Source organism: Danio aesculapii, chromosome 3, assembly GCF_903798145.1.
Source record: "Danio aesculapii chromosome 3, fDanAes4.1, whole genome shotgun sequence".
Lineage (NCBI taxonomy): Eukaryota > Metazoa > Chordata > Actinopteri > Cypriniformes > Danionidae > Danio > Danio aesculapii.
The window spans coordinates 4,194,090-4,211,616 of NC_079437.1; the positions used below are offsets into that span (position 1 = coordinate 4,194,090).

The 17,527-nt window shown below is 38.8% G+C and overlaps 2 protein-coding genes across 2 annotated transcripts in view; one reads left to right on the plus strand and one right to left on the minus strand.

Annotated features, from left to right (window-relative positions):
• Window positions 1–3,003, plus strand: part of jpt1b (Jupiter microtubule associated homolog 1b) — a 33,190-nt gene extending 30,187 nt beyond the window's left edge. The window contains exon 5 of the mRNA XM_056452933.1: window positions 2,526–3,003. Coding sequence (XP_056308908.1) covers window positions 2,526–2,641 — 116 coding nt within the window. The 3' untranslated portion in view covers window positions 2,642–3,003. The remainder of the gene's footprint in view (window positions 1–2,525) is intronic.
• Window positions 3,004–7,250: 4,247 nt separating this feature from the next.
• Window positions 7,251–17,527, minus strand: part of LOC130220700 (E3 ubiquitin-protein ligase TRIM39-like) — a 15,597-nt gene continuing 5,320 nt past the window's right edge. The window contains exons 4-7 of the mRNA XM_056452926.1: window positions 16,314–16,535; window positions 16,189–16,211; window positions 15,976–16,106; window positions 7,251–12,021 (exon numbers count right to left, since the gene is read on the minus strand). Of these exons, the coding sequence (XP_056308901.1) occupies window positions 11,540–12,021; window positions 15,976–16,106; window positions 16,189–16,211; window positions 16,314–16,535 (858 nt within the window). The 3' untranslated portion in view covers window positions 7,251–11,539. The remainder of the gene's footprint in view (window positions 12,022–15,975; window positions 16,107–16,188; window positions 16,212–16,313; window positions 16,536–17,527) is intronic.

The following is a 17,527-nucleotide window of genomic DNA, read 5'->3' on the forward strand; positions in this document are numbered from 1 at the left end:
TGTGCGTGTGTGTGGTTTCTTTTTGTTTGTTTGAGTGTGTTTTGTGTGCGTGCGTTTTTGTGTAGTGTGTGTTTTGTCTGTGAGTTTGTGGCTGTGTGCTTTGTGTGTTCAATTGCTTGTCTTTGTTTAAGTGTGAATGTTTGTGTGTGCGTACATTTTGTGTGCATTTTTACATGCATGTGTGTGACGTGTTTGAGAACTGTTGCAGATATAAACAAGCACTTTCTGAAGATGTGCATTAGTTCAGGAATGAGAGACACGGACACACACACACATACTCACACACTTAAGTTCAAGTTGCTTTATTCGCATGACTTTTATTTGTTCCTGTATTGTGAGTATTTTTCAACTTCGTCTAAAATATGAAGTATAATTGCAACAAAGTAAAACAGATCCAATATAAAATAAAATGCTCAAATCAATTAAATTAGGAAGTAATAAATATTAAAATAATTGATATTACAATCGCTGTAGATAATGTAAGATAATGAATTCAACATTCTCGCTCTTTTATTCGCACACACACACACACACACACACACACACACACACACACACACACACACACACACACACACACACACACACACACACACACACACTCTTCCTCCATGATCGGTGCATCTGCTCTTCTCATTAATGGCGTCTGCAGTTTGTCTGATGCTGTAGTCTGTGTGTTCTGCTGGGAAAGTCATTATAAATCTATAAATGCATCATTTATAATTGTAATCTTATGCGAGACACATCAGCTGCCTGTTTTTCCATTCACTACAGCTCATGGAAATCCAGCTTTTTACAGTCAGGGAGTTTGACATTTGGTTAAGGGTGAAGCTCAAAGCCTTCATGAAGAGTTATTAACAATCATGCAAATAAATCAATAACTTAGTTTGCTTGATAGTTTAGGGCTAAATGTTACATTACAATTATAGATTTAAAAAGAGATTATATATAGATTTATATATAATTATATAAATTCTAGATTTATAGTTGTTGTTTTTCTTAAACTAAGATTAATATTAATACCAACTGGACATCAGGTGTGTTTTTTCCTCACCATGTGAATTTAGCATAGTTGTGTGATCCTATACTCTTACTGTGACTAATATATCGCTGTGTGCTCATGATATATACAGTTCATGCAAATAGTGTAAATATTATCCAGGGCTTGCTGTCTGTCAGCTATCTTTTAATGTCAGCTGATCTGAGTAAATGTGTATCTCTGTGCGTTGCAGTGCATTGACGATGCTTTCCATACACAGTTTACGCAGCAAATCTTATATTATAATCTATAAATTTATTTATTTACTATTTGTAAGACAATTTTGTCATTTAATACAAACAGTCATATATATAAACTGTACCCAGGGCCGGCGTGTCCATAGAGGCGACCTAGGCGGCAGAATAGAGAGGGCGGCGTCCGTGACACCGTGGCTCCCTCCCATTTGCAAGGCGATCGTGATTCCTCTTAAGAGATAACTACTTACTAGGAGCACGTCTGTGGTGCTGATTTGGGTTAGTCAATTAACTTAAGTTGCATGTTCTTGGACTGTGTGAGGAACCCCGGGGAAACCCACGTGAGCACGGGGAGAACGTGTTAACTCCGCACTGAAACGTCGGCTGGCTTGGTAAAGACTAGAACCAGTGACGTTCTTGCTGTGAGGCAACAGTGCTAACCCCTGGGCCACCGTGCCAGCCTTCTAGGAAAGGAGGAGGATTTGGGGTGGAAGGGGGGATTATTCAAAACAAACATGGCTGTCATATGGAACTTATAGTGGCTTAGGAATCGTCTGATTGGTTAATCATAACTTGAATAATGCGGGACCGGCTGTAAGCAATCATAAGCACGTGATCCTCTCGAAATTAGTTTATAAATAAACTTCACTACTTCTAGATCGGGCAGAACATGTTTTTATTAGTATCTAATGCTGTGCAGCTGTTTCTGTGAGGGTTGGTTTAAAGTTCAGGTTAGGGCTAGAGGTAGGCCATAGACACTATCATTAACCTGATAGAAAAACAGTGGAAGTCTATAATGTCCTCACAGATATCATAACGACTCCCTATTGGGAAATTAGCATGTTTTTATTAGTATGTAATGATCTGCTGATGTTTCTATGAGTGGTTAAGGTTAGGGCTAGGCCACAGACACTATCATTAACCACATAGAAAAACAATGGAAGTCTATAATGTTCTCACAAAGCTGTGTGTGTATACTGGTTTAACTATACTTGTGAGGACTCAATTGTCGTCACTTTACTAGTGAAATATTAAAACGACTTACTAGTGGACATTTGACTGCTCCTCAATAATTAAAAGTGCTTATAAACCAACCAGATGTTTTTATTAGCATGTTTTGATGTGCAGTTGTTTTTGTTAGGGGCAGGCCATAGACACTATCATTAACCTGATAGAAAAACAATGGAAGTCTATGTAATGTCCTCACTAATATAGTCAACCAAACTTGTGTGTTTTATCTGCGGTGCTGTTGAATCTCCTAAACACTGTGCTGTGTGTGTGTGTTTTCTCAGAGGAGTGTGTGGAGCAAAAAGAAGACTCCTCCTCGGCCTCCGCTCAGCCGTCTGCTGGAAACGCGTCCGGCCGCAGGAATCCTCCAGGAGGAAAATCCAGCCTGATCCTGGGCTGAAGAAGCCTTCACTGAACTATCTCTGCTCTTTCTGTCCCTTTCCTCCTCTTTTTTTAACGGATCTGCCCTTTCCTTCACTCTTCTCGTGAGCCATGGGAATTTTTTGTCCTCCACCGTCTTTTCATTTTTCTATTGCAAAAAAAAAAAAACAACAAGAAGAAGAAAAAACGAAAGAAGAAAAAGCCGAGCGACGCGATCGTTGACAGAAGCACTTTATGTAAGAGGTCCGTTTCAGCCGCTCCTGCAGGAATAATGGCATGAGAGATTCAGATCGACCGCGAAAAAACAAACACACACAAAAGAAAAGAGAAGAATTGTTGCGCAAAATTTCTAAGTACAAATAAAGATTGATATGAATTTGACTGTGTTTGGCTTTTGATGTTGGTGTGTGTTCAGCATGACATGGTTTTGTTTGACTTTTCATAACGCGTTCGCAATATTTCCTGTTTTCATATAGTCCGGGTCAGTTTGTATGTGAAAAGTCATTGCATCATGTATCAGTTGTACAGTTCACGTTTATCAACTGAAGCCATATTGTGTCTGATCAACAACTTCTCATCAGTGAGTTTATAAACATTCAAAAATAAACCGTGTTTTTACTGCAGTATTTTTACTTTTAAACTGATATCGCTTTTTTTAAATAAACATACACGGTTGTGGTCAAAAGTATTGGCGCCCTTTGGAAAAAAAATTAGCAAAATTGATTTGTTTGTCATTCACAAACTAGCCTTGCATTGAAATATGATTGGAAATAGAGATTAATCTCATTATAAAAATCTTTCTCCGATACACAGTGGGCAAAATTATTGGCCCCCTAAAAATCCATATTAGTTGTGTACATATTTAACATGTTCGCCAGTCATAAATGGGTTTAAGTCAGTCGTTTCTATCGTTCGCTGTGGTCTGTCAGGAGAGAAACTCATCTGAGAAAACCGCTGAAGGAGACTCCAAATACATGGGAAAACTGCAGCACTGGAAAGTTTTATTGACTTGTGTGTAAAAATGCTGTAACATGAGAATGCTTTCAGAAATAAAGTCATTAATTGATTTTTTTTTTTCTTATCAGTTAACTTTCATGAAGTGAATTAAATCTGCATTTGGTGTAATCATGTGTTGTGTTAGTCTAGTGTACACTTGCACAGTTCAACATCAGTAGATTTACTGTATTAACATTGGTGAGAAATCTGTATTCTGTAAAACATAATGAGAACATTTAAATCATTTGGAAATTAAATTCCTTTTGAAATAGCCACCATTTTTTAGCTAAACATCAAAACCACACGACTCATTTTATTTAGCTTTTACTTCATTTCCCACACGGAGATGAAAATGATCTGTCAATCATTATAAAGTGGGCGGAGATTCTTCCTGCAGTGATGACATCACAGGGTCACCTGACCGTATACCCTTGTTTATTAAAAGTTATATAGTAGGCCAAATAGATTTATTAAACCCAGAATTACTTATAGTAATTGCATTAAAAGTAACAATTAAATTACAAATACTTAATACTATCAATTATGATAAAAAATTAACATTAATAACCATGAATAAAGCATTCAGCAATTTCAGTTTTAATATTAAATTTTCCTCGCATCAAAAAGAAACTGTAGTAATTTAAACTTGTATTTAATATCCCTGCTGAAAAATCCAGCTTAAACCAGCCTAGGCTGGTTTTAGCTGGTTGACCAGCCTAGTTTTGGCCATTTCCAGGCTGGTCTTAGCTGGTCAGGCTGGAAAATGACAAGCTAAATCCAGATAAAACCAGCTTGACCAGCCTGGTTTAAGCTGGACATAGCTGGTTTTGGGCTTGGCTCCAAGCCTGTCTAGGCTGGTGAAGCTGGTTTTAGCTGGCCATTTTCCAGCCTGACCAGCTAAGACCAGGCTGCAAATGGCTGGAAACCAGCCTGGAAATGGCCAAAACCCCTCTAAAACCAGGCTGGTCAACCAGCTAAAACCAGCTAACCAACCTAGGCTGGTTTAAGCTGTTTTTTCAGTAGCAATGGTAGTGTTTTTCAACCATACTACAGTAAAGCACTTGAGTTTGGTGATTCTGGAAGTGTGGCCAGAGGAGAAATGCTCATGCCCAACTGAGCTTGGTTTATCTTGAGATTTTTTCCTTCACTTGCATCAATTGTTGAGATTTGTTCCTCACCTCTGTCGCCACTGGCTTGCTTGGTTTGGGACTTGCGGAGCTGCGCATTGATGGATTTGCTCTTCAGTGTTTGGACCAGCAGTGAAAAATAAACCACACAGAACTGAACAATTATTTACTGTAAATTACTATAGTATTATTTATGTCATTGGATTTATTTACAGGATTCAACTAATGAATCTTAACTAATGAGAATGTTATTGTGATGTATAACTCTGATAACATTACAAGCTAGCCAGTTTGCCATACAAAACAAAGTCATGACAACATGTTTTTATGTTACCATATCATAACTTATTAAACTAAGCTGAAACCTGATAAACTTAGTTTAGTTTTTACAAGCTTTTTAAAATCAGTTTAAAGAAATGTAAGCTAAAATGACTCATAAAGGTCAATACTTGTAACAGTATACAGGTGTGTGTATTTCTAAATCACGTCCAATCAGCTGAACAGACCAAAGGTGAGTGTCATGGAGAAAGCTGCACATACATACCTTTTGTCTTTTTAGACTTTTATCACTTTAAATGTTCAGAAAAAATAAACGCCTTTCATGTTGTCATTCTGTCCTCCTAAAAAATCCAGCTTAAACCAGCGTAGGCTGGTTGGCTGGTTTTAGCTGGTTGACAAGCCTGGTTTTAGAAGGGTTTTGGCCATTTCCAGGCTGGTTTTCAGCCATTTCCAGCCTGATCTTAGCTGGTCAGGCTGGAAAATGACCAGCTAAATCCAGCTAAGACCAGCTTGACCAGCCTGGTTTAAGCTGGACATAGCTGGTTTCGGCTGGGCTCTCAGCCTGGCTTGGCTAGTGAAGCTGGTTTTAGGTGATCATTTTCCAGCCTGACCAGTTAAAACCAGGCTGGAAATGGCCAAAAACCATCTAAAACCAGGCTGGTCGACCAGCTAAAATCTGCCAACCAGCCTAGGCTGGTTTAAGCTGTTTTTTTCAGTTGGGTTAGCTATTATTTGTAGAATTTTGAGGAAAATTATGAATTTAATGGATTTAGAAATAAAGCTGTAACAAAACTTTCAGCATTATCTAATGACTACTGAACCAAACAACTATATTCTGTTTGCGACTGGCCTCAAATGATCATTTATTGGTATTTTTTTTAAACACTTTGAAGTAGTTTACTCACCAAAGGCTTAATACTACAGTTTTACAAAACACCCATTAAATTAAATAGCTTAAACCCTGATAACTGCTGTTTGTAGCTATATTTAATGTTGTTGTTTATCTTTTTAAAATCATTTTGTCAGCTTGCAGCAGTTTTTGTTTAGTCAGTTACTCAGTTTCGCCACTAGATATCAGCAAATACGCATTTTGTGTGCAGGATGATCAACGACACAGAAAAAACTCTAGCTGCGTCCCAGTTCGCTTATTATCCGTCCTAAATAGTATTCCAAAATATATTTAGTATGTCCCAAACCGTAGTGTGTTGAAAAGAGTGTCGTTTCATGGAGTGTAGAACCATCCGTACTCTACCCGCTAATATTAGCCACACATTACATTAGAACATTAGAACTACAAACACTGAGGTTGTAAACAAACTACAGACATGGCGGACGCACGAGACCAACCGTCAAGCAGAGATGCTTCGGTAAAGTTGTTTACATCATTGTTAATTATTATCCAGCCAACTGGAAATTCGTTAAATCATGTTCCCCTGCTATATTTCATCTGCATCAACAGTGTGAACTTCTATAAAGACGCGTTTGGACACTCAATTCTGAATTATCCAAACACCTGAGGAGATTTCTCTGCATGATAGTTGAACCTGCCGCTGCTTCTCCAATAAGGTAGGTCATTCACTATGAAAGTAATGTGAATGATGTGTCATGTACCAAAGCTTGCTCACTCTTCTAAACACACTCAAAAATATCTACTATTTCTTCACTAAAGTGTAGTAAAATAAGTATGTGAATTGTGATGCAGCACGAGTCTTTGTGAAATTATTAGGAAGCTATGGACACATTTTTAATGCCTTTAACCATTTCAAATTATAATTGAAGCTGAAGCCTTAAACTGAAAGACATAAGCAAATATAAAATGTAATATTTATCTTAGAAATACTCCCCAATTTTCTAGTATTCTTATTAGCCATTGGTTTTGGGAGATCAATGTTTAAAAATGCCAACTGGAAAGACATTTTCAGATTAACAAATAAAATGAAAGCAGCATAATTTAAAATTGTTCATTGCATTTATCCTGTAAAACTGCTAAATGCTGTAAAGACATTTATTTAAAGTGAACTGCAACTTCTGTTGTAAATGTTTGGTTTATTTATGATGATTCTGTTGATTCAAATGTTGGTATATTGTAAATTTACTCTTTATGGAAAATTCCAAATGCACTAAAGTAAATGATTAGGAAATGATGTAAATTCAAAAAGTAAACAATCTAGTTTTACTTATTTTAGCATAGACATGGGTCACTAACAAGTTAAAAGAAACAAGAAACAATGTCCAAAAACAAACAACAATAAACAAATCCCAGCCATATCCGTCATGTTTTTGGGTCCCCTTGAAACATTTCCGTTGTGAGAATTTGCAGCATTTTCTTAATGTTTTTGTGTTTTTTTTGCAACAAGTATGTTGTCAAACAGATGAAGGTCCTTTCTTAATTTGCTTGTAATTGCATATGTTTTCTTAAATTGTAGTGCATTAAGCTCTCTGTTGGCCACTGTGCTAATTTGTTTTAAAAGAATTATAATAAAGTTGAACATATACACTCACTGGCCACTTTATTAGGTACACATGTCCAACTGCTCATTAAAGCAAATTTCTAATCAGCCAATCACATGGCAGCAACTCAATGCATTTAGGCATGGAGACAGTGGCTGTTTCTCAATTCCAAGAACACAGAGAACGGACTTGCATTCTTGTGAAGGCCAGTCTTGCTGGTGTCCTCGGAAGAACGAGCTCAGGAGACCACAAGAAGAGAGAATGTATCCTGTGAGAAATATGACGTTGCGGTCATCCCCGGTTCTTTCTGATGGTGACATGACCTTCACGCTTTTTTAATGGAAAATTGTTTAAACATCACAGCATTCATACAGCAATTTATTGTTTTTTCCCTTTTCACAATATATACTCTGCAGAATAACTTTACAAATATATGTTGAACAATATAAATAAAACAGATTTTAATACGAATTTCAGCAAATAAACACCCTTAATGTGTTTATTCCTTTATTAAGATGTTCATGGTGATGTTTGTAGTCACAGTTTCATTTTGGGGAAGCTCCTGAGGTAAATAAGTGATATCTCTGAACTTTAATAATGCACCTATATAAAATGCTGCACTTCCCACAATTAGTCGCAATGACTTCTGGGACTTCTAGAGTGAGTTCGGTGCTCAAGTCTGCATCGGTGCGTCCTCGATATCAAGAACACATCCAGGAACTTTTATGCCTCCTCTGTTCTTACAGTCTTGAATTTTGGAACTGAACTTTGGGTTTTACACGAGAACACGAGGACGCAAGACCGCTGTACAACGCATATTGAGAAACAGCCAATGGTCAAGACGATCTGCTGGAGTTCAAACCGAGCATCAGAAAGGGGAAGAAAGGGGATTCAAGAGACTTTGAATGTGGCATGGTTGATGGTGCCAGACGGGCTGGTCTGAGTATTTCAGAAACTGCTGATCTACTAGGATTTTCACCCACAACCATCTCTAGGGTTTACAGAGAATGATCTGAAAAAGAGAAAATATCCAGTGAGCGGCAGTTCTGTGGGCGCAAATGCCTTGTTGATGTCAGAAAAGAATGGCCAGACTGGTTCCAACAATAACTCTAATAAGCACTCGTTACTACCGAGGTCTGCAGAAGAGCATCTCTGTACACACAACACATCCATCCTTGAGGTGGATGGTCTACAGCAGCAGAAGACCTGAGGAAACTGAGGCTACAATTCACACAGCTGGACAAGATTCGAAACACGTTGCCTGGTCTGATGAGTCTCAATTTCTGCTGCGACATTCGGATGGATGGGTCAGAATTTGGCATCAACAACATGAAAGCATGGATCCATCCTGCCTTGTATCAACTGTTCAGGCTGGTGGTGGTGTAATGGTATGGGGGATATTTTCTTGGCACACTTTGGGCCCAATAGTACCAATTGAGCAGTGTGTCAACACCACAGCCTAGTCAGACTGGTTTCTTGAACATGACAATGAGTTCACTGTACTCAAATGGCCTCCACAATCACCAGATCTCAACTTAATAGAGCACCTTGGGGATGTGGTGGAACGGGAGATTTGCATCATGGATGTGCAGCCGACAAATCTGCAGCAACTGTGTGATGCTATCATGTCAATATGGAGCAAAATCTCGGAGGAGTATTTCCAGTACATTGTTGAATCTATGCCATGATGGATTAAGGCAGTTCTGAAGGCAAAAAGGGGTCCAACCCTGTACTAGTAAGGTATACCTAATAAAGTCCCCAAAGAGTGTGTGCGCAGTGGCTCATCTTTGATATTATTGGGAATTATTTTCAACAGAAGCTGCAGACACAACATTTATTAATAAAAAACAAACAATAAAATAACAGTAGTCAACCAATGTGCTGTACAAAATTTCTGCAAAAAAACAAGAAATAGTCGGTGCAATAGCCTAGTGGTTAGCGCGTCGACATATGGTGCAGTAGCACGTCAGGGCGTTGCGAGTTCGAATCCCGGCTCGAGGACATTTCCCTACCCTACCCCCCTCTCTCTCTCCAACTTCGCCTCCTGTCCTAAATACTGTCCTATCTAATAAAGGCAAAATGGCCAAAAAATTAAATCTTTAATAAAAAATAAATAAAATAGACATAAATGACACTGGCATTTAAAAGAAGACCAGAAGAGTAAAAAAAAATAATTCAGTTCTGAGGCTTGATCAATAATCCCACAACAAAATTCATTGATTCAGTGGTTTATAAAGGTCGTCCGCCCCTGCAGTAAAATAATTAAAACCACGGAAATCACATGAAACATCAATACTGCGTTTCCCTCCAAAATCAAGGAAATATGATAAAAGAATTATAAACAAAAAACAATACTAAAATTTAAACAATATATGTTGACTTTGGTTGATTTTCCTGACTGATAAACTACACTCATACTGGCTTTGAGCCATTAACAATAATATAACTGGTTTGAGTGATTTCTTTGTACATTCACACACAGAAGAGCATGTTGTTTTACGATCCCAGTTCGCACACATCTATTTTTAGCTGCAAATGCGAGCGAAATGGTCGCACTGTTGAGCCCTGTGCAGAGAAAATGTTTAATTTCAAATTTATTTAGTTGTTCACATGTAAAACGAGATAAAAGGATGTTTTAAAGGGTCATAAAACACCAAAACACATGTTTTTAGCTGTTGACAGTTGTATATGTGTCCCATACTGCTAAAAACACTATTAGGACACATATATTACACAAAAAAAAAGTGAAAATTGTTTGTTTTTGTGATATTTCAGGCTAATTCGTTCTTCCGGTTTGAAACGAATTTTTGAAGCTGCGTCACGGCCATTAGATACTTGCGTGTAGACTGGACGTCTGTACCTGGGAGTACCGTATTACGTCTCTGAGTGTGCTGGAGTCATTCATGAGTAAGACTTGGCTCAAACCAATAAGCGCTCTGTTGTGGATGCGGTGCAACTTCATTAATATGCATGATAGCTTCGAAGACTGTTTGTACCTGTACAGTGTTCAGACGGCAGAGAGACGCCATGTTGTGTTGCCAAAACAAGTGGGAGAAGAAGAATTGTTTGGAGATACGAGTCGTCAATGTTGCTTTTATAGTTTGCTGCCGTGAAGGTTTTGTTTTCATTTTCCCTCTTTGAGAGCGCAGCTGGACTCATGTGTGGATCAGTGCACGTCACACGCAACAAAAATACGTGTCTAAGGAACATTGTTTACCCGAGAGCTTTTCTCATCTGGAAACGGTGAAATCCGGATTTGCCGCTTGTCTCTTTTTAATAAAGACGCGGCTCCAGTTGGTGTTGATTGTCCAGTCTCTACAGATTTGGTAAGTGTGTGTGCTGCTCTCCAATGTAAACATATAAACACTGCAATCAAAGTTACCGTCGTGTAGGATTTTCGCCACATTTTGTGACAGGAATAACACACACGGCTTTCTGACACTACCTGCCGAGTGCATCTAAGTTACTGAGAAATGCGAAGGGTTTTTTCTCTCATTTGCCATGGAGTATCAAACACTGCATTTAAAATACACGCTTCCAGCAGCTCCTCGAATCAAATATCTCGTTTTTCATGAGGGGTATAAATGAAATTCCTGAATAAAAGAGCCAAACTGCAGTTAAAGTCAACCATTTAATAATTTGGCAAATAATTTGATTACTGATGACCATGTAAACGCAGTCACTGTCTTTCTCCTCTGCGTCTGTGTGTTTGTTTTGCCTCTGTGAGAATCAGCGCCTGCCCAAACTGAAACTCCCAGTTTTATGCAAATTTCTATGCACCTTCCCTCTTTCCCTCCTCCGACACTCCCCCCTTAACCGAGCTGGACACGCCCACTTTCCTGACTTTTTCCAAACTAGTGGTGAAAAAACCCTGCTGAAACGGGGGTTTCGTGGCCCTTTGAATGCAAGCGCCATCAGGACTTACAGAATGTAAAATCAACTAATATAAATTAATATCACTGATCTGTTGTTTAATAACGGTATGTGAACGTCAGTGTCAGCCTAACTCATGTCTTGTGGATTAAGTAATGGAAACATGAAAACTTAAACATTCAGACCTACATTTACTCATCACTCGATCTCAAGATCTTCAGAGAGTCGAGAGTATGGAAGAAAGGAAAGACAGTTTCAGTGAAGGTGGTTGTGAATGTGTGTAGAAGTGTGTTTTTTACAGGGTCAGAGAAAGACACTGTTCCATTATCATAGTCCAGTTCAACTCTCACACACTCAAGATGTTGACAAACAGAAAATCCAGCCCATGTGCTCATACTATAGCTATCATAGTGAACACTCCAGTTGTCAGACGTAAAGATATCACCTCCCTTTTTGTGGTTTGATTCTGCCATTACTCCAATAGTCCAGAATTTACTGTCTTTCACCTCCACATCCCAGCTGTGTTTTCCTGAGGTATAACCCTCTGAACCCAGAACATACGGATGGTAGGGTTTCTTTTTATCATCAGGACTCTTCTCTCTCTTCACACTGGTCAGATCTTCAGACACTACGAGATCCGAATGAGCTGTTTTTGGATCCAAAAGCACAGGAGCTGAAGAGACACAATCAACAACTGCTTTAATCTGATGCTCAATTGTAGAAAACCTTTCAAAAATATAATGACAGAATACTTCACAGTAAATTCCAAGATGTTTATAAATGTTCTTGAGTACATTTCTTTATAATTCGTAATGAACTCAGAATGCACTCCTCTTAATTTTATATGTAAAGCTGTTGTGTTCATAATAAATTATTTATATGCACTTCTTGTTTTAATGGTTGTGCCCTCATAATCTATGCAAGATTGATGAGTGCAAACTGACATTCAATGGGGGGAATATGCCCTTGGATGGCGGAGGTGAAAGTGACGAGCGGGGGGAGTCGCAAACGAAAGTGAAGAGGGTTGGGGAGTCGCGGAAGAAAGTAAACAGCGGACGGGAGGAGGGTGGTTGAGTAGGGGAATCAATAAAATGAGGTGCCGCATTAAATTTCAGAGGTGCCATATCCAGATCTGGCGTGTTCCAGCACAAATTAAGCCCTGCAGTCAGTCCAGATGTGCATTACGGACAGAAAAGACCACAGAAGTGCAACAATCAGGCCCGGTCCTAACCAATATGGCGCCCTAGGTAAGACTTTAGGTGGTGCCCCGTCATATCGCAGTAAACTCCACTGCTGGTGTACATATAGCATGGTTTCCGCTACATTCATTCTTCCATGGCGGGGCGCCACACCAAAATTCACTCCGCCGCTGCTACATTACTACTCATTCAAAACATTCAGTCGTTGTTGTTTTTTTTAATAGCGGATTATAAATCGCACCAAAGTGCATTAAAAGGTAAGTGAATTATAACAGCGCAAACTTTTCTGTAAGCGTAGTAGTGCTGTACGCTATTAGTTTAACCCTTTAAGGTGACGTGATGACAGACTGACTGACTGATGCATGAGGCCAGCAAACACGATGTAGCTTTCAGTTAAGATGAACACAGATTGCATAATTATACTTTATAGATAATACATTATGATACTTTAAAATTTATAATGACTTTATCTTGCTGGAGTTTATAGCCGTTTCACTTTGCCTCAGGACGCATTAATTAATGTCGCTCTGTAGGTCTATTGGAGATATTCATAAACATTCCTAGCAAATCTAATAAATGTTATAGACATACTCGTCACATAAACGTAATCAATCACACTTCAGCAGCGTTTATTTGAGAGCGCACAAGAAGATCTGCACTTGAGCAGCACATATTTGAGGGTGTGCAAGAAGTTTTGTGCATGAACAGAGCAAATCGGTGTGCAAGCAAAGAGATCTGCATGCTGTAGGCTATTACATGAATGCGATCCCGACTTGTAATACTGCGCTCACGACATTTCTCATTGAAATAACGCCACAGGTAGTTAGTAGATCTGTGTAAAAACCCCAACAGATTCTGTCCCCACAGCTGGAAAAAATCCTAGAGGAAACACTGTATAGTCATAAGAAACTAAATAGCTTTTTATCGACTACTACAAGCTGGGAAAATGTCAGATAAATATGCAATTATTGCTGAATAGATCTAATATTTACACATTTGCTTAAGGAGGGAATGATGGGGGTAGTTACATTACTATTACTATTTTCCTTAACATCTATGCCCTTCCACAACATTAGCTGATGTTAAAACTAACAGATAGCACTATAGCTATTTATTGATTAGCAATTGTGTTATGCCATACCTGTCAACGTTGGGGTGTAAAAAATATGGGACAACAAATAGCTTCAAATGATAGAATACATAGCAAACATTAGAAAATGTTGACCATAAAATAAAAGGTTTAGCCTATTAAAGTCAATGACCTATACAGAAATAAATAAAGCTAGTACATATACTTCACTTTTAATTGTATTTGCATATTGATTAAAGTTACTATAGTTGTTTAGTGAAGAGCAGCAAATGAATCTGAATCATGTGTTTGGTTTAATAACAGAGGTGTCACTGTTAGAGTGCATAGATCTATAATGAAAGCATTCGACTACTTCAATAACTGTTTGTGCTCATTTAATAAAGAAAATTAGTTGTGTTTAAAATAAAACCCGCAGGACGGACATGTTTACATATTTTTAAGTGTAATTGTCTGTTTAAACACACACCCGAATCACCAAAGTATCCCAGACTTTCGCTCTTCTATGGTTTATACGGAGCGCGTCCGTCAGTCAGCATGCATACACTGAATTCAGAGGTTGCGACGATCGACACAGCTTTAATGGAAAAAGTGAATGCAGACGTGTTTATATTCATTTTAACATGCTTTCAAGCCAATGTGATGCGAAAGCACAATTATCTTTATCAGCTCTTGCAATTCTATCACATTTGAGATAGACTGTGTGTTGATGGTAGCTACTTTCACTTTTCATATAAAGATTAAACATACAGGTGAAATATGGGAAAATTAAACGGGATAGCGGGAAAAACAGGAGGGTTGACAGGTATGTGTCATGCTAATTGTTAATGGCGTTATCAATCATCACTTGGACACATTAAAATAATCATCTTTATCGTAACATTACCACTGTCTTTGTCAAGTTTTTCCTCTTCTTTTCGTTTTTACCTCCCCTGCCAGGCAGTATGGGCATTTTGACATGTTGAGCTTGTTTACCAAGGTGTAACAGGTAAAGTTTAACTATTCGAATTTGGGGCAGGGGGGATGGGGGGTCTTAGGTGATTAGGCTATATTATCATTATTTAATACTACTACTACTTAGTAGGCTTTGCAATATGCAGTTAAATAATGTGGGCGTATTATTTTATCAGTCATAATAGCTACCAACTAGCTTCAGAATAGTGAAAGTTACACTTTTTTTTTTTCTTCCAGGGGGGCGCAAGAAATGGGGGATGTACAGCGGCCTTAGCATTTGCCCATACTGCCTATGCCACGAGCCGGCCCTGGCAACATTTGAGGAGCCATTCACAAAGAATGTGTTCTGCTATATTGCCGTTGTCATGCCAACTTGCAAACAGAAGGGAGCAACACTAGTCCCGCCTCCGAGTTCTTTTGATTAGTCCACTACATCAGACAGACAGTATGACGAATGAGCACTGCTGCATGTAAAAGATGAATAATTTTATCTTCACACGACTAAAAGACACAGTGCTGCTAAAGACGTGAGCGTCCGTCAAACAGTTTAATTATATTATACTGTCTCATCTTGTGAGCACGTAAGTCTGTATTACAGGCATGTGATGCATGTTATGGATGTTTATTAAATACAAGTTATGTAATATCAATTGTTTCATACCTTTGACCTTAATAAAAATTCTGATTTGGGCCTTTTAATGTAGACACTGAGAACCCCTGTTTTAGGGGCCAGACCCAGATCTACAGCCTAGAAATCTGCACTGGACTGTTTTTTCAGTCTCACTCCTGCTGGGTTTTATTTCGCACCCAGTCGCCCCCGCTATTTATTCAATCATTGTTTGTTTTGAACACATTTCTTCTGACTGTCCCTGAAAATGCCTGTTAAGACAAAATTCTCTTTGCTGAATGAACATGGTTTCATTCACTGGGACTGATAACAGTTCTCTGTAATTAATGTTAATTAAACTGCACTGTTGCCTTGGTAATGTAAGCATAACTTAAACAAAAAAATGCGAGAAAGAGGCATGAGAATAATGTCAAACATGTGAGTCTTGTAAAATAATAAAAGTTCTACATATATCCTCCTATTTTCATTTTCATTTGAAGCAAGCTAACATAAAATTACAGGGCATTTTGTAAAAGCTGATCTTAAGTCCGACTCGACCCCTTTTGGACTCAGACTTGGACTTAGACTCGACTGGTTAAGGACTTGGTCTTGACTTGGACTTTATTATGTCCAAATGCTGGATGATGAAAGGTGAGTTTACGTTTGGTTGATGACATTAATTATATACCAGAAAAATCACTCATTGATGACTAAAATAATCTAGCAGTTTAGCATGATGAAGACAGTATAGGCAAGATCAGAGAAGTTCTGTAGACTTACTGTACTGGAAAATGTTATTTATCGTCTCCTCCATCTTTTTCTTGATGTTGGACATCAGGTTCCACATGTACTGTGACACATTTATTGAAGCTGCAGATGGCAGTTCTGGATCCAGCTGTGAGATCTGGACTCTGGAAGAACATTCAGAAGTCAGAATTGTATTGGCTTTAGCTTCAGAAGGAGAGAGAGCAGAGACACCAGCAGATCACTCACCTTTTCCTTAAGACATCAGCCTCCTGCAGAAGAAACAGACAACTGATCATCAAGAGCTCAATCTATTAATCAATCTATAAATCAATCAATCAGTCAGTCAATCAAATCACTCATCTGAATCAGACCTTTAGTAAGCAGTCATCACTGACTTTCAGCATCTCCTCTGTGTCTTTGATTGCATCTGTAAGAGTTGAGATCTGACTGTCGATCTCCTCCACTGTCTTCTTCATCATCTTCTCCTCTTCCTCCCTCAGTGCAGCGATCACTGCTTGTTTTTCCTCTTCGAGTTTCTGGCGAAGCGCCTCAAACTGATGTTCAATCTGTTTCTCTGTGTGGTCGACCTTAACCTTTAAATAAAACAACATGGATGCTAAATCAACAAACATCATTACAACAGCTCACATAACGTCAAACATTTACATCTAACATTTTAAAAGATCTCTTGATTCTCTTTCAATAGAAGGTTTGTGAGCCATTCTTCTTGCAGAATAGTGTTCAGGTCACTTTGTGATGCTGGTGGAGGAAAAACGTTTCCTGACTTGCTTCTGGTAACTGTGCAGGCCATGGGGGAACTTCACTTTCTTCAAACCACTCTGTCACCAGTCTTGCTGTGTGTATTGGTGCATTATTATCCTGATACACTGCACTGCTTTCAGGATGCAATGTTTGAACCATTGGGTACACATGGTCCTCCAGAATGGTTCGGTAGTCCTTGGCAGTGATGCGCCCATCTAGCACTAGTATTGGGTCTAGGGAATGCCATGATATTGCAGTCCAAACCATCAATGATCCACCCCATGCTTCACTCTGGGCATGCAGCAGTCTGGGTTATACGCAGTCTCCCGGATGTGGGAAAGACAGTGAAGGTGGACTTATCAGATAACATTGCATGTTTCTAGTTGTCCACAGCCCAAGATTTTTGCTGCTGGCACCATTGAAACTGACATTTAGCGTTGGCACAAGTGACCAAAGGTTTGGCTATTGCAGTTCAGCCATGTTTATTGACCCTGTGGAGCTCCTGATGAACAGTTTTGGTGGAAACAGGAGGGTTGAGGTGAACATTTAATTCTGCAGTGAGTTGGGCAGATGTTTTTGGATACAAACTGGGTTAGCACCCGGACATCTCTTTCAGACAGCTTCCTCTGAAGTTTCAGTTACTTCTGTTGGATGTGGTTCTTCTTTTTGATGGTTTGCTGAGATTGCTCTGGATATCGTGGCTCTTGATAATCACAAAGACTTGCTGTCCTGGTTACAGATGCCCCAGAGAGTTTTCCCCACAAGTCTAAAGACATGTGCTATAGGGGAACTGGGTAAGCTCAATTGTCTATAGTGTATGTGT